Raw genomic sequence first — 24,077 nt, forward strand, 5'->3', positions numbered from 1 at the left:
GAGAAGCTGAGTTAATAATGTCCGTCAGGTTCTTAGATGAGCGCTCAGCACAGAGTGAGGGCTGCGTCCGGGTTGGCTACTGTTACTAGGACCTGTCATGATCTCTTTAACGTTTATTAGTTTATCTTGTCCTAGTCTATTGCTGAATGTTAAGATAACACAGCTTTTGTGTGACGCTTTGCCCATTTTTCTCCACAAAGATTGAGTTCTTCCCCACAAGGATCTGCATCTGCTTTGAAGACCTCAAAAGTGGCTTTGTCCCCTTCGGTGATGGCCAAGAGGATAAACAGAGGCTCTTTGTCCTCAGGCACCAGTGTAAGAAGGTAATTTTTCTCTCCTCTTTCTGAGGCACTGGCAGGAGGTAAAGGAAGGCAGCAGCAGACAATGAGTTTGGCTGAAGTTTGTGAGAGGAGGGGACTGGGGGAAGGGGAGAAACCACAAAAAGCACTGCGACCCTCTAGGCTTCTGTTCCTGTCTTGAATTGTGGGGACATGGCCATGGAGGGAATGCTGTACGGCATCCCTTTCCAGAGCTTGCCCAACGTGATCCAGGGAACGGAGCTCAGTGGCCCAGACTAATAATATACGACATAGTCATTTCTCCCCTGATGTGTATGGGCCGAACTAAAATGGGTAGGGATGTTTGATGTAGTCATATGACTGAATATATAGAAGTTAAATCTTGTACTTAGGTCTGCTTTGTACTCTCCCCTTATATAGTCCTTTTCATTTACTTCCTGCCACAGGGCAAGTAGAAACCCGCACATATTCTATTTCAGGATCTCTGGTCAAACTGTTCTAGCCAGCTTCTTGAGTCCTAACTACTTTTGACAGAGGAACTTACCATGTATAACTAAAGGCCACATATTATAATATCACCAAGAGCAATTCTGTCACCGTTTGCGTTGATCAGAACTGTCTTCATCCCATTCCCCTAATGTCGTAATCATGTGTTTTAGAAACGTGAACCCTGTGTGAGTATACATGGCTGTCTATGTTCCCCCCCGCCCCACCTGTGTTTTTCGTTCAGCTTTTCCATGAACTCCCGGCTAGCCAGTTCTCTAGGGAACTTGAACGCTGCAGCAGATGATCCAGAGAACAAAAAGACTGCCTCACCCTCCAAGGTGGGTTTCGTAGGCAACCCGTTCACCAGCCTCTTGAATGGCAGCTCCCAGCTGCCTGCCAGAAATTACCCTGAGCTCAACAACAACCAGTACAGCAGAAGCAACAGCAGCAGTGGGAGTGCCCTGAACAGTCAGCCAGGCCCTCACAGCGCCAAGACCGAGGATCACGCCACTGCCCTGCGGCCCTCCTACACCGGCCTTTCTTCTTCCTCAGTGAGATTCCTGAGCCGATCAATCCCTGTAAGTTCACAGACACCACCTCTTGGCCCTCAGAACCCTGAACCCAAATTTTGTGCCTTGCCTTCCCAGCCGAGGCCGCCACCAAAGAAATTTAATTGTGCCAAGGAAGCCTTCTGATCGATGCCTTCCCTCTGTGCTTTGTGAAACTGTCTCTGCACGTACATTCTGCTGGCTCTTCTTCAAGTAAATGCCAAGTGTCGACCCAGTTTTCTTCCTTCCTTCTTTTTCTTCTCCTTTTCCCACTCCTTTTAAAGTGATTTCTCTAGGAAGGGTAGCAGCTTTCATTCCCTTCATCATGGACACCGTTGTCTTCAGTTACTTTTCACTGAAGTTTCGAATCACTCGGCAAAGTCAGGGGTCGAGTCATACGACAGACAGCATCTGCTTTGGTTGTAGTGGCTTTTTTTTATCCTGGCTTTTTCTACATCATTTATCAGTGGATGAATTTGGAGTATTTAAATGTGGAAGATGTTGAATGAACAGTGTGTTCTCAGAACTAACCATCAAGCCCTTGACTAGGTCACCTGCAGGGAACTGACCCAGAATTATTAAATGGCAAATGGAGGGTGCTTATATGGCAGGTTTATGGTAGGTACTCGGGATGTAGGGGACGGGAAGGCAGGGTAACAGAAAGATGTTTAAAATTAGCTGTCACTCTTCTAGAGACAGGATGGAAGATCTCCAAACACATTTTACCCATGAGCTCTTCGTTTTGGTTACCAAGCCCCCTTTGTGACCAGTAATCCCTGTTAGGGTAAAATCTTGTTGGTCCACCCCCACCCCTGCCGTGAATCACTTTAATCACATATTTTGATTGCCTCAAAGGGAATTGAGATCTATGGGAATGTGAGTTTTGATGTGAGAGAACAAGGACAAGATAGGAAGGAGAAGTAGAAATAGATGCCACAGATCAAGGCAATGTCAGTCAATGTTAAAATGCGACATTGACTCCACTCAGGCACAAGCAAGCCCCAGGTGTTCTGGGAAGGCTGTGGTCTGGCACCCCTTCATGTCCACTGTTCTTCAAACACTTCCTCAGCTATTATCCTGGAAGAAGCGGGTCCCTGCAGGGGAGGGGAGGGGAGGAGAAGTGCGGGTGGCAGTGTGCCTCTCACCGCCTCTCAGCAAATCCATACCCCACGGTAAAAGCTAATGGGACTCACTTTCCCTAGAAGGCAGTTTAGAAACCACTTTGTGAATGTGAAGATGCAGCGTGTGTGTGTGTGTGTGTGTGTGTGTGTGTGTGTGTGTTGGTTGGACTCATTACTACTCCCATCCCTACCTCAGGCCTCTTTCAAATTTTTTTTCCACTCTATCCACACACAGTCCTTTCTGGCACATATGATTTCCCCCAATCTGATTTTATTCCCAGTGATATTTCTCAACATTTTAGATTCCTGTAGAGACTATAGCCTAGGCCCACTCTATCCCTTAATTTGACTCTAATCCCACTAAGTTATGGGTACATATGTATCAGTAAAACTTAAATCCTAGTAACTGGGATTAGCTGGAAAATGAAGTGTATTTATTATACATTTTTTTTTTTTTAAAATTAATTAATTAATTAATTTATTTATTTTGGGCTGTGTTGGGTCTTCATTTCTGTGCGAGGGCTTTCTCTAGTTGTGGCAAGTGGGGGCCACTCTTCATCGCGGCGCGTGGGCCTCTCACTATCGTGGCCTCTCTTGTTGTGGAGCACAGGCTTCTGACGCGCAGGCTCAGTAGTTGTGGCTCATGGGCTTAGTTGCTCCGCGGCATGTGGGATCCTCCCAGACCAGGGCTTGAACCTGTGTCCCCTGCATTAGCAGGCAGATTCTCAACCACTGCGCCACCAGGGAAGGCCCTATTATACATTTTTATAACTAGTTTTACAAGTCATTATACTTCACAGCAGGAATTGAGTTCAGTCAATATTTTCATATACTGATTGTGGGTCAGCCTATTTTTTAGACCAGAGTACAGATCTCTCCATTTTCAGAAAAAGTGTTATATATATAGATAGATAATTATATGAATACCTTGTAGATTTCATGGCTAAAGGTTTTATGTAATCCACATTTATAGCTCAATACCAGAAGGATTGGTAGCTTGATAAGAATGACATTCTACTTGTTCTGGATCTCAGTTTTCCTCTTTGCTAGTGGCAGCATGGGAGCTTCCTATAGACGATTGTTAGTCCCCTAGCCACCATGTTTATATAACTTGATTTTGGTTTCCTTCCATATTTTCCCTCTCCTGGCCTGAATACAGTGATTTTCCAATAATTAAATTTAAAGTAATACTCTGTGTGGGCAGCTGCTGCTTCTTCCCCTTCTCCTTCTTAAATTTGTCATCTTATTGTAAAGAAAAGCATTTATAAATAGAATTGCCATCAAGACAACATTTTCCTCCCTCTCACCCTCCCAGGAAGTAAGAATAGCCAGGTGTCTTGTAGCCGATTTTCCCTCCTTCATCTTTGCCTAGACAACGTCTGTGAGAGGGAGGGTTCCAAGTCCTACCCCTCCTGGCTCGCTGGCAGAAGGTCTAAATTAAGATGGAAATTCCCATTTTATGAGGAATAAGGTAGGAGGTTGGGAGTTTTTTCCTTTATCGGTTCAATGAAGCTTTTCTAATTGTTACAGGTTTCTTGTCTAAATAAGATGGTCCTTTTTTCCCAATGCTTCTGAAGATGTGAGACATATGATCCTTGAAGAACTAGGAATAAATCACTCAACAAAAATGTTTTTAAACCCTTAGGTAGGAAATGAAGTCTAGATGGCAATATCCTCCTCGCACCTTTAAGAAAGACCCAGAAACTCCTAGGGGACGGGGGTTGCTGGGTGTTTAGAGGGCGTCTAATATTTTAAAAGCTGCAATTAGCATCTCTTTTGAAAGCTGCAATTGCTTCTCACTTTGTGCAGCAGTTCAGCCCCCAGAAAAATGTGGAAATGATTTCCTTGTTCTGTCATTAAATGCTTTAACACAGATAACAAGAACAGATGTTAAGGAATCCTTATGGTTGTGACAGAATTCTGAGAAGCAGATTTTATTTTTAATTGGACTGTTCTGTTAGTCTTGAGGTTTCTACTGACCAGTGCAATGCACCAGGTTTCATTTTGGCCGACCCACCTACTGTAAAAAATCAGTTTTCCCTCCCTGACATTCAGAGGCGTTTTCAAATCTTAAGAGGTGAGGGACGTGTGATTACGGCGTGGGTGGGGTGGAAGTATTTTATTAAATTGAAATTACTTGCGATATCTGTCTTGAATATTTGCTCTGTGTTATTTTTAAGAGACTTACCACTGAATTGCTATTCATCAGCATTGTCCTTACCTGACCCTGCAAGTCTGGGTTAGGTCACAATGCTTCCCCCATAAGCTCTTCTACACCCTGCCTTGGTCTTAATTGCAATACTCAGATTCTCGCTCTGCATTTTAATCATCTGTTCACTAGTCTGTATCCTCCGCTAGACTGTAAGTGCTGTGGCGGCAGGGCCAGTGTCTGTTTTTCACGGTTGTATGCTCTGTGCCTTGCATGTAGTAGGCATTCATTAAGTATTTCTTGAATGGGTATATTATGGATGGCTGGGTATTTAAATGAATGAATGTGGTAAGAATTATTGCTTCCATTTTAAAGGTAAATAACTTGAGGGTTTGAGAGTTTAAATATTTTGCCTTAGATTGTACCACAAATATGTAGCAGAGCCATAATTTGTACCTGGGTCAGTTTGACTCCAAGAAAGCATATTCTTTTGATTACATCATGTCATAGATATGCTGTGATATGTGTTTAAAATAGAGGGATATCTAAAGGATATGCCTTTTTTTCCAAGAAGTGTTAGGGAAAGCTGTGAAGGAGGCATAACATTTTAGTTGGGCTTTGGAGGATGAATAGGAGCCTTCTAAAAATCTAGTGATGAAAATAGGAAGACGGGGAATGGTCATTTCAGACAATGGGAGCTACAAGAACAGAGGTACAGCCTTAGTACTATAGTTAAGTTCTTAGTTTCTAAAGACGAGTAGACCGGGGTTCAAATCCTGTCTCTACCATTTCCTTGTGGTGAGTACTTTGGCAAGTTATGTAACCTCTCCGAGCCTCAGGAGATGGGAATAATAATTTTCAGGAGCATATTTAGGTTTTGTGCACCTGAAACTTATACAGTTTGGTGGGATCTGTTTAAGATAAAGAGTACAAAGTATTTTTGTAAATTGTATACAAACATATGACTGCGTGCTTTGAAAGGGGTTTGTGTGACTGTGAGGCCTTAAAGCTTATGTGGTAATGATAATAATCTTTGTAATAGGGTGGTTGTGATGATTAATTGAGATAAATCATATGAAATAGTTTACACAGTGCCTATAGATAATGCTCAATAATTTTAGCTATAATAATAGCTAAATAGTTTTAAGAGCAGTGAGTATTCCAGTGTAGCTAAAGCCAGGGGTGGTTACCTAAAGATAAGGCTGGAAAATTAAGCTGAAGCCAAACTGGGAGGTGCAGTGTGAGCTACTGGAATCTTGTCAGCAGGAGTGGCTTGATCAGATCTGATTTGATGAAGATAATCCTGGCATTCATGGGGATGGGAGCTCTTGCTAGAAACCCTGAAGGCAGGAGACCAGTTTGAGCCCTGTCTGCTGTCTCCCAACCCTACCTCAGCAGGTTTCTTTCGGTAAATTCTATGCTTTTCAACAATTACGCTGTGTTTCAATGCACATACGTAGTAGTATAGATACTATTAAATAATCATATATGACCAATAGCTCTAACATATTTTTACTATGAAATTTTAAATGATATATTTATTTTTATAAATGGAAACTTAGCTATTGAAAAAAATTATGGTCCTTAGGAAACATATTTTTTACATTTGACATGAGGAGTTGTAAAATAATGTGCTTTGTTATAAAAATACACATATATAGTCAGGTTGGCTACAAAGAATTTTTTGTGACTTCTGTGTCAGAAATTAATCTTTGCTTGATGGGAACAGCCTTTTATAACAAGCTTTTATTGTATTGACCCGTAGGGAATATAAACATAAATAAGATAAGCAGTCCTGTAATAAGGTTCTTCTGAAAGCTTCTTCAGGTATCACCTATTAAAATCTTTTTTGTGACTTTTAAAATGATTAAACAGTAGCTTATACTAAGCTTTGTTATTCACTCATATATTGATCTTCAAACATTTTCAAGAATATTCTCTTAGTGATGTTGCAGGTTATGTCAGTGATGCCATTCATTGTCTCTTGGAATTTTCCCATTCTTCTCTATTCTGCTGCTTTCTCATCTTCTTTGTTGTGTTAGCCTTGTTGATAATCTTCTTAACTCAGTCTTAATTCATACATTAAACTGGGGTCACAAAATCTTTCTGTAAAGGACCAGAGAGTAAATTTTTGGCTCTGTGTCCCAACTCTTTTATATATGTGTATGGAGGGTGTGGCTGTGTTCCAATGAAGCTTTATTTACAGAAACAGGTGGTGAGCTGGATTTGTCCCCTGGGCTGTAGTTTGCCGATCCCCGCTTGAGAGCACAGCCAGGTAATAGATACTGATCTCATCATCATTTGAAAGTGACCAGTGATCCCCTAATGCTAGAACATTGATCCTGAATTCCTTTGCTGAGCTTTCAGGCTCTCTGTCCTTTGTTCTCCTTATTGTATCTTTGTACCAGCTTTCCCCTGCTTGACCCTGAGTGTGGTTTCCTCCCCTACCTCTTGGCCTTTGGGAAGCTCTTTCTTGGAAGCCCCCTTCCTTCTTCACTAATTTCTCATTATGAGAAGACATTATCTTCCATATACGCTCTGAGACTCTTCTCAAGAAATCGAACCCACCAAATGTTTTACTTTTTTTTTTTTTTTGCTGTACGCGGGCCTCTCACTGTTGTGGCCTCTCCCGTTGCAGAGCACAGGCCACGGACGCGCAGGCTCAGCGGCCATGGCTCACGGGCCCAGCCACTCCGCGGCATGTGGGATCTTCCCGGACCGGGGCACGAACCCGTGTCCCCCGCATCGGCAGGTGGACTCTCAACCACTGCACCACCAGGGAAGCCCCAAATGTTTTACTTTTTAACCTCTGTTTCTATTCATGATGACTATTTACTACTTTATCAATATGTAGTGTTGCTTTGCATACACAAGCATCTGTATTTGTTTACATATTGTCTATACATGCAAGACTTTATACGTGCAATTTTTATTTGCAAGTCTCCAAATTTTAAACTTTCTTTGTGTAGACATTTTATAAAATTCTTTTCTATTTTATGGTTTCTAATGCAGTTCTAAACACAGAAACGTATTAAAAATACTCATTTGGTTTAAAGTTGAAAGGAAGATTGAAATGAAACATTGTGTACTACTTTAATGTTCTCCTTATGCCACTGCTGAAATTGCCTTAAATGCAGTTCCCTGTCCCAGTGGTCATTACCATTTTTTTTTTTTGCGGTACGCGGGCCTCTCACTGTTGCGGCCTCTCCTGTTGCGGAGCACAGGCTCCGGACGCGCAGGCTCAGCGGCCATGGCTCACGGGCCCAGCCACTCCACGGCATGTGGGATCTTCCCAGACCGGGGCACGAACCCGTGTCCCCAGCATCGGCAGGCGGACTCTCAAACACTGCGCCACCAGGGAAGCCCGGTCGTTACCATTTTTATACTCAGCTGGTTAGTCTGCTCTTTGGTTGTGAAGACTCTGTGGATGAGTTTCCACCTCAGATTTGACCAGTGTCAGAACAACCTGGGTAGCCTATGAATAGGTTAAGTTCTGTGTTCTAGCATTGGGGGAAAATATATATATTTTAAGGTATTATTTGTTCTTAAAGTCGGAATTGGAATAAGATCAAATTATTAGATCCAGCTTCCTGAAATAACCAGTTTGATGAAAATCTGAGCAATTGGTGTGTGCATTAAAGCATGCTTCATTTTTACTTCGGAGTAATGTTAGTGTGACAGTGACGAACTACTTATTGATTGTTTGAACATCCATACCCAATAAAATGCGCCTACTTTCCAATGGTATGTAATAGCTTTTCCTGATTTAACTTGATGTCTTTTCACTCTGCCTGTTCTACATTTAAAAAACGATCATCTTGTCCTGATAAAGGATTAAATATTATTTAATATATAGGGTTAGTACTAGCTTTCTAACCTTGCTGTATGTTCAAATTACTGTGGTTTTTCCATCTCTCCTCTTTGTTGTGGCATTGCCTTAAATTTGATGCAATTTTCCAGCTAAAGGATACTAATACTATCAAGAACATGAGCTCGGTCTCAGTATTGAACTACATCTTTGTCATTCTTTCAGCATTGGTATTCTTCTGTTCCCTTCCCAGGGGGACTTGGGAATGTTACTTGACAAAGCATCAAATTGTTCTGAGGTCAGCACGGTTCAGGTGATGCCTAAATTTACATATAAGTTATTTAGGTACACACGGTATTTGCAGATACAGCTGAAGGTTGTTCAAGCTTCTAATGTTCAATAGTGGTTTACATTAATTTGCTATATAAATCCTGCAGCTGTTTTTTGTTTTTTGCATTACGCGGGCCTCTCACTGTCGTGGCCTCTCCCGTTGCGGAGCACAGGCTCCGGACGCGCAGGCTCAGTGGCCATGGCTCACGGGCCCAGCCGCTCCGTGCCATGTGGGATCTTCCCAGACGGGGGCATGAACCCGTGTCCCCTGCATCAGCAGGCGGACTCTCAACCACTGCGCCACCAGGGAAGCCCCTGACAGCTGTTTTTGACTCTCCATTTGAAAGGATTCTTTAAAACACAGAACTTGCTTTAATCTCGAATACATTGGAGTTATTGCCTTGGTTGTTCAACTTAATTTGATACCTTTTTTCTTATATAATGTCAACAATATGCTAAATCAATAGAAAAGGATCTTATTTTAATCTTCCTCTAGTTTATTTTTGGCCAGGAGTAAAAGAGAGTAAGTGCTTTTTGTATATGTATAGAGGCTTATCCAATTAAAAAATTATCCAATATTTATATGAGTGTCTACCATAAGCTCAGTATTGTTTTAGTGGAGGAAGGTAAGACAAAGATGTGTAAGCCATTGTCTTCCACTAGATTGAAAGCTCCATGAGGGCATCTTCTGGCTTAGTTAATCTTAAGCCATCATTTTTCTGGTCCTTCAATCTGTCTTTGTACTGCTGCCAGAGTATGCTTAAAATCCTAGTTTCTTAATGTTATCCTTTGCTCCCAAAGCTTCTCAGTTGAAGAGTAAAACTAATTATTATCAGATTTTTCTCTTTTTCCTTGAAGTTCTACAGTTTCACCATAATATATCTAGATATTGATTCATTATAGTTTGTCCTTTTTTGGCCTCAGTGTGCTTTCAGTCAAAGGGCTGATGACTTTTTCAATTATGGAAAATTGTCAACCATTATCTTTCTGGATAGTGCTTTTTGGCCTTTCCTCCTACTCTGTTCTTTTGCAATACGCCTAGACTTATGTTAGAGCATTTCAATCTGTCCTCAGTATTCTTGCCTTCTATTTTATGTTTTGAAATTCCTATTGCTCTGGCTGTGTTCCTTTTTTTAAAAAAAGTTTATTTATTTATTTTTGGTTGCATTGGGTCTTCGTTGCTGTGCGCGGGCTTTCTCTAGGTGCAGAGAGTGGAGGCTACTCTTCATTGCGGTGCGCGGGCTTCTTATTGTGGTGGCTTCTCCTATTGCAGAGCACAGGCTCTAGGCACGCAGGCTTCAGTAGTTGTGGCGCACAGGCTTAGTTGCTCCACAGCATGTGGGATCTTCCCAGACCAGGGTTCAAACCTGTATCCCCTGCATTGGCAGGCGGATTCTTAACCACTGCCCCACCAGGGAAGCCCTCTGGCTGTGTTCTGATTGACTCCCTCCTATTATTTTCCAGTTCACTAATTCTCTTTTAACTGTGTCCATTCTGCAATGTATCCCTAACCTATTTACCTTTTGATTTCCACAGCCATAGCTTTCATTACCAGCATTTATAATTCATTCTTTATGATAGTCATCTGTTCTCATTGGACCTGCCTATTTCATTTAATAAATTCTTATTCTTTTTATGGCTATTCTTCATTTTCTCACCTTGAGGATCTCAGACGATAAGTTGTTTTGAGATTGCTTTGTGATTTGCCTCTTGGTTCAGCCTGTGAGAATTTGTCTCCTGATTGCAGACTTTGTCAGTTCTCTTGGTGTTCACGTTCCTTGTGTGCTTTAGAATTTTCATTTGTAGATTCACTCTGGATGAGAGTTTTTTGTTTCTCTCCCCTCTCTCTCTGTTTTCCCTGCCTCACCTATTGGCTCTCTTCTTGGCTCCACTTGACGCCCTAGGTATTCCAGTCTAGAAACAGATTCTTCATGTCCCAGCTTCTCCTCCCGTGGTGAGCTCGGGAGGCTGACTTCTCAGGCAAGGATGCAGCTGTGCACAAACCTGGCCCAAGGCATTGTTTGTGGCTTCCCTTCACCCCTTTCACAGGTGGGAGGGCCTGACCCCAGCCTCAGATTCAGGCCAGCAGCTTTTAGCCTGTGTACCCCCAGGAATGGGACACCTGGCCACCTCTACCAGCTTCCAGCTCTGTAGCCAGTGGCCTGCCACTGTGTCTTAGTTCGTTTCTGGGCCATGAACATGTTGATCTTACTTTTGTGTCCTGTTGTGCCTTTTCTTCCTCACATTTTAAAAATATTTGATTTATACCCAGAGTGGTCATTTGGAGCATAACTTTCAGCTCCATCTTGACATGAAGTAGGTTCAGTCTCTGGGGTTAACCATTCAGGGTCTTTTTGAGTTTTCCCCCCACCCTCATTTCAAACTCATTTCCCTTCCCTCCTGAGCATGATCCTTTTACTTCTTCTATGTGGAACTTGAATATTCCCTGCTCCAAGGGCCTTCATCCTTTTCTTACATGCTATGCTCCCAACCTGGTTCACCTTTGCTTTCAGACTCCTTCCCTTCAGAAGTTAGCCTAAATCCTACTTCCTCCTCTGTGAAGCCTTCCTTGGCCTCACCCAACTATAGCAGTCTTGACTTTTTCTTAATTTGTCCTCTCTGTATCGGTCATTTGGCCTTTATCATTTCTGTTTCGTATTGAGAGTCACCTTTCCCATGGGTATACGCCTTGGATCCCCACTGAGTTGGTTGGTAAACTTGAGGTTAGAAACCGTGGCAGCTTACTTTTATTAACTTCATAGTAGCTAGCATTGGACTCTGCTTACTTATTTGATTATTGGTTTATTTATTCCATATTGTCGTCTTTTCTAATATTGAGTAAGTCATTTATTTCTTCCAAAAATTTGAAATTTACTGTATGTGTGTAAGGCGTTTAACCCAGAAAGGCATGTTTTTATTGCAACCCCCTATTACACACAGACACACATACATGCAGGTGTGCATGCATGTGCAAACAAGCACAGATGCCCCATGCATGTTACTTGTAAAGTCATTGGATCTGCCCCTAATGGAAGAAATCTTTGGTAAACGACACAGGCTGTTTGCTGTTGAATATCTGAACTCACAGGGCTGATATGTGTGAGAGAGAACCGTTTATCCATAGAAGCAGATATTTCTCTCTCTCTTGGTCAGACTATCGTGAAACCCTCAGTTCCGTAATATTAATGACTTCATCATCTGTGTGGGCTTTGGCATCCTCAGGTTCAGTCTCTGATTGAAAGTTATTAGAGTGAAAAGAAAGGACATAAAAAACCAGTATGTGAGTGAGCTCAGCTGCTATAACAAAATACCCTAGACTAGCAGCTTATAAACAACAAATTTATTTCTCACCATTCTGGGGGCTGGAAGCCAGAGATCAGGTGCCAGCATGGTCAGGTTCAGGTGAGGGCTCTCTTCCGGGTTGCAGGCTGCCATCTTCTCATTGTATCCTCACATGGCTGTAAGAGGGCGAGAGAGCTCTCTGGGTCCCTTTTATAAGAATACCAATCCTGGGGCTTCCCTGGTGGCACAGTGGTTAAGAATCCACCTGCCAATGCAGGGGACATGGGTTCGAGCCCTGGTCTGGGAAGATCCCACATGCCGTGGAACAACTAAGCCTGTGCACCACAACTACTGAGCCTGTGCTCTAGAGCCCGCGTGCCACAACTACTGAAGCCCATGTGCCTAGAGCCCGTGCTCCTCAACAAGAGAAGCCATTGCAATGAGAAGCCCGCACACCGCAACAAGGAGTAGCCCTCGCTCGCCGCAACTAGAGAAAGCCCATGAGCAGCAATGAAGACCCAATGCAGCCAAAAATAAATAAATAAAATAAATAAATTAAAAAAAAAAAAAGGAACACCAATCTCATTCATGAAGTCTCTACTCTCATGAACTAATTACCTCCCAAAGCGTCTGCCGCCTAATACCATTATACTGAGGACTTTGGCTTTACTTTTTAGCTACCAAGCTACTGCCAGCATGTGTGACAACTGTAACATTTTTCTAATCCATATCATCATCCTCATCAATGATTTACTGAATACCTCCTATGTGCCTCACATTGTATCAGGTGCAATATTTATACATCTTATTTATTTAATCCGTAATTGACAGATGAGGAAATTAAGACTCAGAGAGGCAGTGACTTGCTCAGTCTCACAGCTGCTGTATTTTAAACTTCCTTAACTTCAGTGATCTTTGCTTTTATTCACTTGGAAATCCATTTCATGGATCTTCTTATTGCTTAGAGCATTGCTTCTGATGTCTTGAATTCTATAAGGCCCATATCAAACATACCGCCCCCCTCACCCTACTGACTCTTCCCCATGACCTCTTTATGACCCTTGCCTGTTTCCCTTCACAGTTTACTTCCTTCTGTAGCCCCATAGTCATTTCTGCTTCCTTTTTCCAACATTCTCTGTTCCACTTGGACCTTTTTTCTGTAGCCACTTTATCACTAGCCTCCCAAATTAGATCAGTTCAGCCATCTCATGTCTGTTTCTAGTCTCTCTCTTCTGAGCTCTGCTGGAGAAAATCCCAACTGTGCCAACTGACTCCATTTCAAATGAATTTCTAATTTACCCTGACCCTTCAGTGCTCATAAGTAGTTTACTTATCCCATTTTGGCTCCCTTTCTCTTCCCCACATTGGCTGTTCCGAAGCTTTTTCACGCTCTTCATCAACACAGCTCCTCCAACCTTAGTTAACCCGGTCCTGAGTTCTCCTGAGAACATAGAATTTTTCAGGAATAATTCCTCTTCACTGTCCTCTTCTCTACCTCAGAGTGTATCTGCATCTGACGTGTCCTTTTATTCCTTTTTTAAAAAAGGAGCCCTACTGTTTTCCAGTGGTAACCCTACCTGCCTGAACTATTCTTTCCAAACTGTTCCTGGGAGTTGCCCCATCCACATCCTTTCTCTGCTAGATCTTCAGTGTCTTACCGTCCATTTGCCTGTCTCCTCACCTGTGAACAGGTGCAGAGTGGTCTTACCAATTTCTCCCCTCAGTTCTGTCACCTATCATAGTGTCTCCTTTATGGACAAACTTGGACAAGGGAGGTGGCACCACAGTATGGTGAAAGTCTGTCACACAGGCTGCCATTGACTTCCTTCAGCCAGATCTGATGATCTCTTGTTAGTCCTCCCTCTTCTTAGTCTTCCTACAGCATTTGACTCTGTTGACCACCCTTTTCTCCTGTTACTTTTGGTCTCTTGAGTTTTGGAATATTATTTTCCCATTTCTCCTTTTCCCCCCATTAAATAGTTACCTGTTTGTCTTCCTCTACCCACCCCTTAATGATTTTTCCTAAGGCTCTGATCCTGGTCTGCTTCTCTCTCTGGGTAATCATCTCCTGAGCATTGAACTTGCATTTCTAACTTCCTGTGGGCAGTCCTGGAAAAGAATACATGCTTTTTCAGTTGTCTACTCCTCCTTTTGTTTCCTGGCTTACTGATTGCGATCTTTATACATCCAATCATCCAAGCTAGAAATTTGGAATGGTCTTTGACGTTACTTCTGCCTTCCCTGTGCCACATCCAGCCACTAAGTCCTAGCAGTTTTCCCTTTGAAATGTCCGTATTTTGTTTCTCCATTCTTATCACTGCTGCCTTCATTGAGGTCTTCGTGGACTACTGGGTTAGCATTTTAAATTTCCTCCCTGCCTTCAGTATCTCTTGCCTTTAAACTTTCCTCTGTACTGCTGCCAGCGCTGGATGTCTAAGGCACAGCTGATTAAATCATTCCTGTGTTAAGAGTCATTCATCGTCTCCACTTTGCACACAGGGTCTGGTCTGGATCCCTTGCCTGCCCCTTGGCGCCCTTCCCCATCAGACCACGTGCCTCCCGCCCTGTCTTCTCCAGCAGCTCCACCCGGCATCCTGACCGGCGTTCTGCCTCATGCTGAGCCCCTAGCACAAGCAGTTTACTCTGCTTTTCCTCCTGTCTCTGCTTGGTTTTTTATTTCCTGGCCTGGCTCACTAGTTATCTTTTTGATGAGGCATTTGTGACCCATCCAGGCAGAAAGCCTTGTCCTTCTCATCTCTCGTGGGACTTTGTTCTCACCCTCTGGTTTCTCTCATAGTATAGTCAGCTGTATGTGATTCTCTCTCTCCTCTGCTGGCTTTTAAGCTCCTCAGAGGCATCTTTGTTTTCTCAGGTTCCAAAGTGTGGAAAGCACCTAATAAATATTTATTGAACTAAACGTTGGATAATCTATCTAGGTTCATGAAAGTTAAGCAAAGGGCTAATTAGGGGCCTATAATCATTGCAAGCGCAGGAAGCACTAATAAAAAGCAAAGCAAACAACTTCTCAGCTTTAACTTTAAATACAGCAATCTGAGAGTTTTGTTTTGTTTTTTTCCTACAAATGTGGCTTTATTAAAATAAAAGAAAATACATTTCAACCAAGCTTGCATCAATATAATTTTGGTGTTCAGATGAACTGAAAACACGCATGTAATGGTTGGCTGAGTCAAACTGAGTGTCAACAATCTGTCATCTAACAATTGAGCTCTTTGTGATTGTTGAAGAGCACATATTAAGTTCCCCTAGAAAAAAGAATCTATTAAAAGTTATGCAGGAAGGTGAAAGAATAGTTTGTATAGCATTTTAGTTAACCAAAATTGCATTGTTAAATCTTAGGGTCCCTGAAATGCTTAGAGAGCACTGTAGAAAAATACTTAAACCTCTTTTGAAGCTGATTTTATCACAAAGCTGATTTTATCACAAACCTTAACCTAATATGATGCCAATAAAACCTTATCCAGCTATGCTTCTACTAGTGTTATTGCAGAAGTATTATCATGTTAGCAGAGGCAAATACTTTCAGTAGTATTGTGAAACCACATTTGTGGAAGTATGTATCAATGCACGCATTTTGTGTGTTTTTAACTTACAAACATTACAACTGGAGACTCCATTGCAAAGCCATAAAAGACCCAGGAGTATAGAGGCAGTTATAGATAAATTTATTTTTCACCAGTGTTTATTTTTTCCTCATTTGTTCATTAAAACTTAAAAACACTGGAGTTATATATAAGAGACCATATTACCAAACATGTGTTTCTTTCCTTTAACTATCAGTGATGCCATTAAAACAAATCACTTTTTAAAAATTGAAGTAGAGTTAATTTACAGTATTGTGTTAGTTTCAGACGTACAGCAAAGTGTAAAACAAATCACTTTTTGCCTCTGTAGGTGCTTTTTGCTTCTGTAGTTAGAACTCAAACCAAGGTAACTAGTAGACTATTTTTTTCTTCCTAAGGGACTTGGGAAAATGGGGAAATGCAGGAAAGAAAAAGTCAATGTGACAAAAGCACACGGTGATTTTGACCTACTAGGAAACCAACACTCCAGATCGTAGGGTCCTTTGGTCCAAGTTGTTTGAACACTAAGACATTATTGCATTCATTTGCTCGCAAAGACCTTAACTTTCATTATTCTTTACAATTTGCTGTTTTTGATAGTTTATAGTTTTATTTATTAACTATTTGTACAGTATTTATATCAATAATTATTAGACATTTTTCTACCATGATTAGGTAACTGGGCTGTTTAAAAAAGAAACACCCCCAGAATACCTAAATTTTTAATGTCACTACCTACATCTGCCAAAACAGATAGTAGCACATTTCCAGAACAGAACAAATTGTCTTGATCTCCTTACCTAACACTGTGTTTTGTGTCAAATCCAGCTGCTTTCAGAGCAAGAATTCTTGCTGGAAGCTTATATTTTGACATAAAAATTTTGGGGGCTGCAATGTAAGGTAATTTTATCCTTCATTTGCAGGCTGGATATTGCTGTGTTACTAGTTTAGGGTATTCATACTGTAAAAATACCATATGATCATGATAAACTTGATCTGGTCTTAACTCACTGTGACCCAGTTGAACCTAATGGCCACATGAACTTGAATTTTCTATTAAAGAAATTAAAATCTCTTGGTTATATAAATAAGTGCTACTTTGTAAAATAATATTTACACCTCAGGTCTCGCTTCCTTCATAACCATATCATTGTCATTGCTGAGGGGTTTGTTTCTTTTTTTCAGATACATTAGGTATCAATTCTATGGTAATGATAAAAAAATTGGCTCAGCAGAATTAAAACTTTAATCAGAATATTTAAACATGAGTGTTCTTATAAAGAAAATTTCCTTATAGAATATTCCTGAAAATTCTTTTGGATTTAGTTCTATTGAAAATCATTTAAAAATCATATCTCCTTTGCAGTAATAAATAGTACCCTCTCTTTTGTATGTTAGTATTTCTTTGCTCGCTCAGGATCATACCCTGCTCATTATTTGTCTGTGTCATGTGATAGAGAATGTTTATTTGAATATGTAGTGAATCACAGGACAAATGCTGGAAGTGTCTTGAGGCATTATATTGTGGTGGCTTAAGAGTTTGGGCTTTACAGCCAGACTGCTGGAGTTCAGATTCCTTCCTAGTTGCATGATCTTGGGCAAGTAACTTTACTGCTTTGTGCCTCAATTTCCCCATCTGTAAAATGAGTTGTTCAGAGCGTTTAATGAGTTAATACATATAAGATGTTTGCAACTGTGCCCGGTATGTAGAAAGTACTCAATAAGCATCTTTTACAGAATAATTGACCTGTTAAATAGTATATCTAATGTACCAAAAATTCCAGTTAGTTGTACTTCAGTTAATCTATTTTTTGAATAATAAAATCAATAGCAATAATGATATTGTTTATGGAGTACACAGTGCATTTTCATTTTTACTATAAAAATTAAAAGTGCCAATAACTGGGTTATTAATAACTTTAGGATACATGTACATTTGGAAAACAAATGAACCAGATACCCTGAGTACAACCCCATTATATAAACACGTGGTGCCTGAAATCTGAATTTCTGTCACTATTGTTTCCCCAGTGAAAAGGCCTCAAAATATTAGTTATACTTTTCAAAAATGATAGGTCTTGTAGATTTTAACAATTCTCTTTCTTCCCTAAGTCCAGTTACATTAAGATTTTTGTTTTAGACTGAAAATGAAAAGGGGTTAATTTGTTGCAAAACACTGATGTCGGAATAATTTGCTAAACCCGTTTTACTGATCTCTTATTTTCTTAAAATTTTTTTACACCATATAAAGAAACCATGGGATATGTTTGGTTTTGAGAATTTGGTATCATATTTTTATCCCACAGTACCTAATATATACATACTATTGATGTTCAATAATTGTTTGTTGAATGAATTAATCAGCATGACAGAAGTTTCATTCTTTGGCCAAATCATGTCTTCATTTGTTTACAGAGACCTGCAGAGAGAATTAGGCAATGTAAGTGAGCAAACTGGGTGAGTGGCAAAGGAAGCAGTAAAGACTGTGGTCATCTGAATCTGAAGGCTGGATTAAACACCAGCCAGAGTTTCTGACCTCTGCTGTGTGCAAGGAAAGGCTGTCTGCCAGAGACTAATGAATATATACTTCACATGAATGATTGAAATCCTTAGTCTAATATTCTAAACTATTTCCATTTTCTAGTTCAGTGGGTATCATGATTCCATAAAATAAATAAATACATGTACACATATATTTACCCCCTATATATTGATGCATAATGTAAAACACTTTAACCTGGAAGAAAGTTAGTTTAACAAAGGTCGCTTGTCTAGTGTCTGTTCATTTGCTGTATTTCTATTTATTGAGAGTTGATGGAACTTTAGAGGTGCTTGCAAAAACAACTTTGTTGTAAATTTTCAAGCAATCAGAGGAGCTTTATAATTTATGTTAGTATGAATAACTTTTCTAATCAGAACAAAAGCGAAAGTTAAAATATTCCCAAGAAAGCATTGGCCAGTGTATAGCATGCATGTGTGGCATTTTTGCTGCTGGGGAGGCCTCGTGGCTCTGCCCTCTCTGCAGAGATTTCAGAAGAAACTGGGAAAAAGCACCTAGAAAAATGATAGTCCACTTTCAAGCTCTAACTGCTAGGATGGTAGCTGATGTCCCACAAGTTAAATGGCCTTCAAGGCATTGGACCAGTTTCACTGGACTTTCTCACAGTTTTACCTCTTATTCTCTCTGTGAGTTCAGGTATATTTACATTATAGTACCCTAAGTCTTGATCATCTCTCCTGTTTTGAAGCCTTGACATAAACTACATGCTATAGTGAGAAAGCCAGTTTGCCAAACCTTTTCCTTTTTCTCTTCCTGCTCTTAACATTTAACCTCTTCCTTGAAACTTGCAGCCTCAAGAACGCACCTCCCTGCCACGACCTTCCTTTTCCACCCCTTGCCTAATCTTTTGCTTGTGCACAATTTACTCTCACCCTATGTATGTTATTATTTAATGTTGGCGCCTTTGTCTTTTCACTTTATGTCTGTGTGACAGTGTGGCCTTTTGCCCTTTGAGGGCAAGGACCATAACTTTTGACTCACGGTGTTGATAGATACTTACGTAGTAAATGGCTGTTGAGAGGGTATAAAGTTCACTGGGATTTTGAAGCTGTTCAAAGATAGTTTGAATCCTTTTGTAAATTATATGCAAAATGGACAGATTCTTTTTTACTGATACCCATACTATCAATAAAATGGACCATTCTCAGAATTGATGACCTATTAATAAAATGCTGCAGATAAATTTGAAAAATAGTTATTGGAGGAAGAGAAAAGGGCATTTGGTAGCAAATCAAGTAAACTTTATTTTTCTAAGGTATTTGACTAGAAGAATTATGCAGAGAAATTGTTAATGTTTAGGCTGATTTATGTTTCTTCTTTCTAACTGCTGTTTGCTGCTCAAAAATAACTGTTTGGCAGATTTTCTCTACCTGTCTTTATCTTTTCCTGGTTTATGTCTATTGTCAATGCATTCTGATTACATATCTGAAGCATGCTCCTTTTATATGTTCTTATCTAATGTGATGTGGGATGTTGCATTATTTATTTTTCTTGAAAGTTGCCCACTGTTTATTATGTTATAACTGCAAGACTCTTCTACACAAAAGCTTTTTGGGTCTTAAGATCAGATTTCAAAGCTATAAGTGCTTTGTGTCCCCCCTAAGTGGAAACGATTTATAAGGTATTTATTATATCCATACATCCTTAAGGAATCTATTTAAATGATGGCTAATTCTCCTGCATTAGAAGCATTAACATTCATTTGCTATGCATTGCATTAAATAAAAAGTATATATGTTCCTTAAAGTATACTCTAATAATCTTCTATTTAGTTACAAATGTCATTTAGTACTTTTGAGTAAAACTCAATAGTATTGTACAAAAGCTTAAAAGCAAGTTTAGTGCCACCTACCAATTTCCAAATAATACTTAATTTTTAATCACCAGTATTAAATTAGTAAGCCTTTTAAAATATAAAGTTTTCTTGCAATTACTTTACCTAATTGAATATCTCATTCTTAGCCAATACTTCGTTTCCCTCATCTTTTTCTATTCTTTTCTAGTTTATTCATTTATCTTTTACACAATAGACCCAAATTGCCTTGTGTTGAAGAAAGAAGCTGCATAATGTACAAGAAATTTTGTGTGTGATGGAATTTAACCTCGGTTTATGTCTCTCCCCTGCACAGTCCCTTCAGTCTGAATATGTTCATTACTAAGGCCTTGCTACTCCGGTGAAAGCTGTTCTACTCTTAGACACAATTGCTTCATCTGGACGAGCAATGTAGAGAGAAAGCAGCTGCTTTTGCCAGAAGAATATCTCTGCCTTCTTACCTTAAATTAAAGAGAGCACTAAGATAAGACCTTCATGAGACTTGAAACCAGAAAACTCTGGTTAATGACTACTATAAATGCACTGAAACTATGTTTATGAAGATGTCAACCCTTTTTAAGACAGTTTTCATGTTGAATTTGGTATTTTGAAAGGTTATTTTTTAATGTATTTCATAATACATTTGTTATTACATTTACATGTACAGTGTTATGTATGTATTGTGAACTTTAAAAGACTATTTTGATAAATTTATAAATATATAAAATTATGTAAAAACTAGACTATATTTTGACTTAGGTTTTCTTCCTGTTTGCTACCAAAAATTTGTATTTTGAATTTGTTTAGTATGGTTTTATCTACAATGAATAAATAATTCCTCTTTATTAAGAAAAAGTAAGGGAGAAAGTTTTTAGAAAGTGATTTTTCTGTTCCCACTATGAATATGGCAGAACAGTTCATTCTTTTGGGAAGTCAGTCTAACTTAAGTTTATCCGAGTTTATCTCTAGCAAGAGTACAGTCATTTGATATGGCTTATTTAGACCATTTCATTTCCCTTTGTTTTTGTTGCTGAGCCATTTAGTTTTGCATCTTTGGGGGTTTTAACAAAATTTAACATCCAGCTGAAGATCAGAATTCATCGAATATTTCTTCTGAAAGAATGGTTTTGCTCTATGAAATGACTCTACAGTCCAAATGCTTTTCTTTCCTCCTCTCAAAAGAGTTCGTAACCCAATTAGAGTATTCTGGTTTTTGGTACGAGGTTTTTGCCTGTATTCACACATGGTCTGGCACCAGTTCTAAATCAATGAAGAGAAAAAAAACTGAAAAAGATGCTGCTAAGTAGTTCAATGTATTAATAGAGGAGATAAGTTTAAAACAGATCACAAACCCCTGACACACAAGCTAGCATATCTGAAACCTAACATGAAAATGAAAGGACTCCTAGGTACTTCACAGCCCTTTCATGTAAATGTAATCTTATATTTAGGCTCCAGAAACCTGTAAGCTTCTTTTCCTTGGGGAGTTGGGGAGTCTTTGATCCTGTTTGTTTTCCATGCTGCTTAAGAATGGACTACTCAGAGACAGTTCAGTGGATTCATATGAAGCGCTTTACCCTCAACCATTGAGTTATTTATCATATATTTATTAGAAGGGGGTACATTGAGACTATTATACATGCTTCATCAAAACATCTTGTTTTACATTTTAAAAAAGGCATTTGAATGAATGTTTGACTCAGGTTCGTTAATTTAACCTTCAAAAACTGAAGTACCAAACAATTGCACTAAACTGATGAAAAAAAGGAATTGTATGTTTTAGGAATCAAAAATTAAACTAAGTGGAATTAAACTGTATACCTTTTCTAAAGCTAAAATAGTAAAATATTTTATTATGAGTTTTTGTAAAAAATGATTGGTTAATTGTATAGGAAAATGATAGTATTTTTTCAAAATTATCAGTGAAGGGTAATTCAGATGATATTTGAGAAGTGGGGGAAAGGGAACCATATTGACAGTTTTAGTTCTGTGAATACTAATTTATGTGCAGCTACTAAATGATTGTAAAATTGACTACTGTAAATTTTTCATAATTATGTGTGTATTTAGTCATATGTATCTACATGGGTATGTCTTAAAATTATTTATACACATGTGCATACATAGACAAACCAAGAAGTATATGTGTATAATATAGAAAGTATATAGCAAAGTGATTCTACTCCAATAATAAAAATTGTTTGACATGTATTTTGTTATGAATAGTTTACCTTCAAAAAGATATTTTGTTCTATTTTAAAGTGTAGAATAATACACTGCTAATAAATAATAAAAGTTTTATGCAATTTACATTCTCCCTGGCTTTTGTAATTTGGATTTGGAGTTATCAATGTACTGAAGTATTTTTATAATTTTATATTTAATCCACTCTGGTTGGTGCCTTACGAGCTTCTGAAATTCTCTGTTGCAGGTTTTTAGTTTATCTTTTATAGACTTTCCAGGTTGTGGTCATTTCCTGAAATACGTGACAGTGAGCACAAAGAAATCTTATACTTTGAATTTCACAAGAGTCAGGTAATGTCAGGCTCTTACTGCCTTCCTCTATATATAATTTTCCTTTTTGTTAATAAAATACTGTTCATATCAGTGTTTCGGGCCTGCTTGATCACTTATGACTATTGTATGATACACTGGTCATCAGTTCCTTTTGAGAAAGAATAGCTGCTTTTTTTAAAAGGAGAAATTATAGAAATAAATCAGATGGCACAAACCTCGCCACTGTTGGATCTATGCCCTGAAGAGCTGGCGTGGGAGGGAGAAGCTGCATTATTTATTGGAGATATTTTATGTATTCAACTAGATCTCTTTGGGTTGTGATGTTTCTGAGGTTTTCCCCTTCTCTTTTGTCTTCTGAAATTTTTCAGAACACATAGGAAAGATTGTGGGTGGGAAGATAGTTTCACTTCTTGAGTTGGGAATCTGCCAATTAGCTGTTCTCACAACACTGCATGAGACAGTTGGAGTACCGAGGTTGTCATGGGACCACATCTTAGAGAAGGAGATTTCTTATGAATTCATCAACCTGTCTAGAAGGGCAGAAAATCAGATTTAGTTCTTACAAAAAACATAGTAGAAAAATCAGTTAACTAGATCCAATAAATTTCTCACCTACCAGTCATTGAGTTCGCATGGTTTTGTTACCCTTAGATGTCAAATGATTTCTTTCTTTCTTTTTTTTTTTTTTTCGCTGCACTGGGTCTTTGTTGCTGCGCGTGGGCTTTCTCTCTAGTTGTGGCGAGCAGGGGCTACTCTTCGTTGCGGTGCGCGGGCTTCTCCTTGTGATGGCTTCTCTTGCTGTGGAGCACGGGCTCTAGGCGCGTGGGCTTCAGTAGTTGCAGCATGCCGGCTCTGTAGTTGTGGCCTGTGGGCTCTAGAGCGCAGGCTCAGTAGTTGTGGCGCACAGGCTTAGTTGCTCTGCAGCATGTGGGATCTTCCCGGACAAGGGCTTGAACCCGTGTCCCCTGCATTGGCAGGAGATTCTTAACGACTGCGCCACCAGGGAAGTCCCTGTCAAATGATTTCTAAATCTCCAAACACACCTGGAGAGGCTACCCTATGTATGTATTCAGCTGTGATTCAAATAACAGCAGGAACATGAGTTGACCAACGGTAAGCTCTACAAATGTGTTTTCAAAATTGTTCTCACTTGTATGCTTTCCTTGGTGACATGTGTTGAACCATCACTATGTTAAAAAGTTTCTACTTAAACCAGTTGTCAGTGTGTAAGCTGAACAGTACTCTGTGGTGTTTCATATCATATAAGAAGACTGTGCTCTTTCCCAAAGTGCCCTCCTAAGGCAGAGTTGCCTGCGAAAGCCTTGCAGTCCTCTTCACAACACTCAGCACAGCAAGAATTTGCTCGCTGTGTATCTGCTCAGAAGATTAATTAGGGAGGTTTCCAATTACAGCGAGACACAATCTACAGCATAACAGAAAACTTTTTTATTTACACATAGGTTGTGTAGAGGTGGCACCCCTGGCAGAGAAAGGAAAGCAGAAAATAACTGCATTAAGTTATTTTGAGCTGGATTGATATGTTAATATATTCCCACCCAGTTCCTTCTCTATGGATTGAATTA

General features: G+C 39.6%; 1 protein-coding gene across 6 annotated transcripts in view; it reads left to right on the forward strand.

Annotated features, from left to right (window-relative positions):
- The window catches only part of CDC14A (cell division cycle 14A), a 178,434-nt gene extending 156,147 nt beyond the window's left edge, over positions 1-22,287 (forward strand). For 2 of the 6 annotated variants that reach the window (XM_024751235.1, XM_024751239.1), the window contains 2 exons: positions 201-323; positions 1,030-1,671. In XM_024751235.1, coding sequence (XP_024607003.1) covers positions 201-323; positions 1,030-1,480 — 574 coding nt within the window. In that variant the 3' untranslated portion in view covers positions 1,481-1,671. Of the gene's footprint in view, positions 1-200; positions 324-958; positions 1,673-20,293 lie in introns of those variants that run through there. The other 4 variants (XM_024751234.1, XM_024751233.1, XM_024751238.1 and 1 more) reach the window with 4 other exon arrangements.
- Positions 22,288-24,077: the final 1,790 nt, after the last annotated feature.

Source organism: Neophocaena asiaeorientalis, unplaced genomic scaffold (assembly GCF_003031525.2).
Source record: "Neophocaena asiaeorientalis asiaeorientalis breed wild unplaced genomic scaffold, Neophocaena_asiaeorientalis_V1.1 scaffold147, whole genome shotgun sequence".
NCBI lineage: Eukaryota > Metazoa > Chordata > Mammalia > Artiodactyla > Phocoenidae > Neophocaena > Neophocaena asiaeorientalis.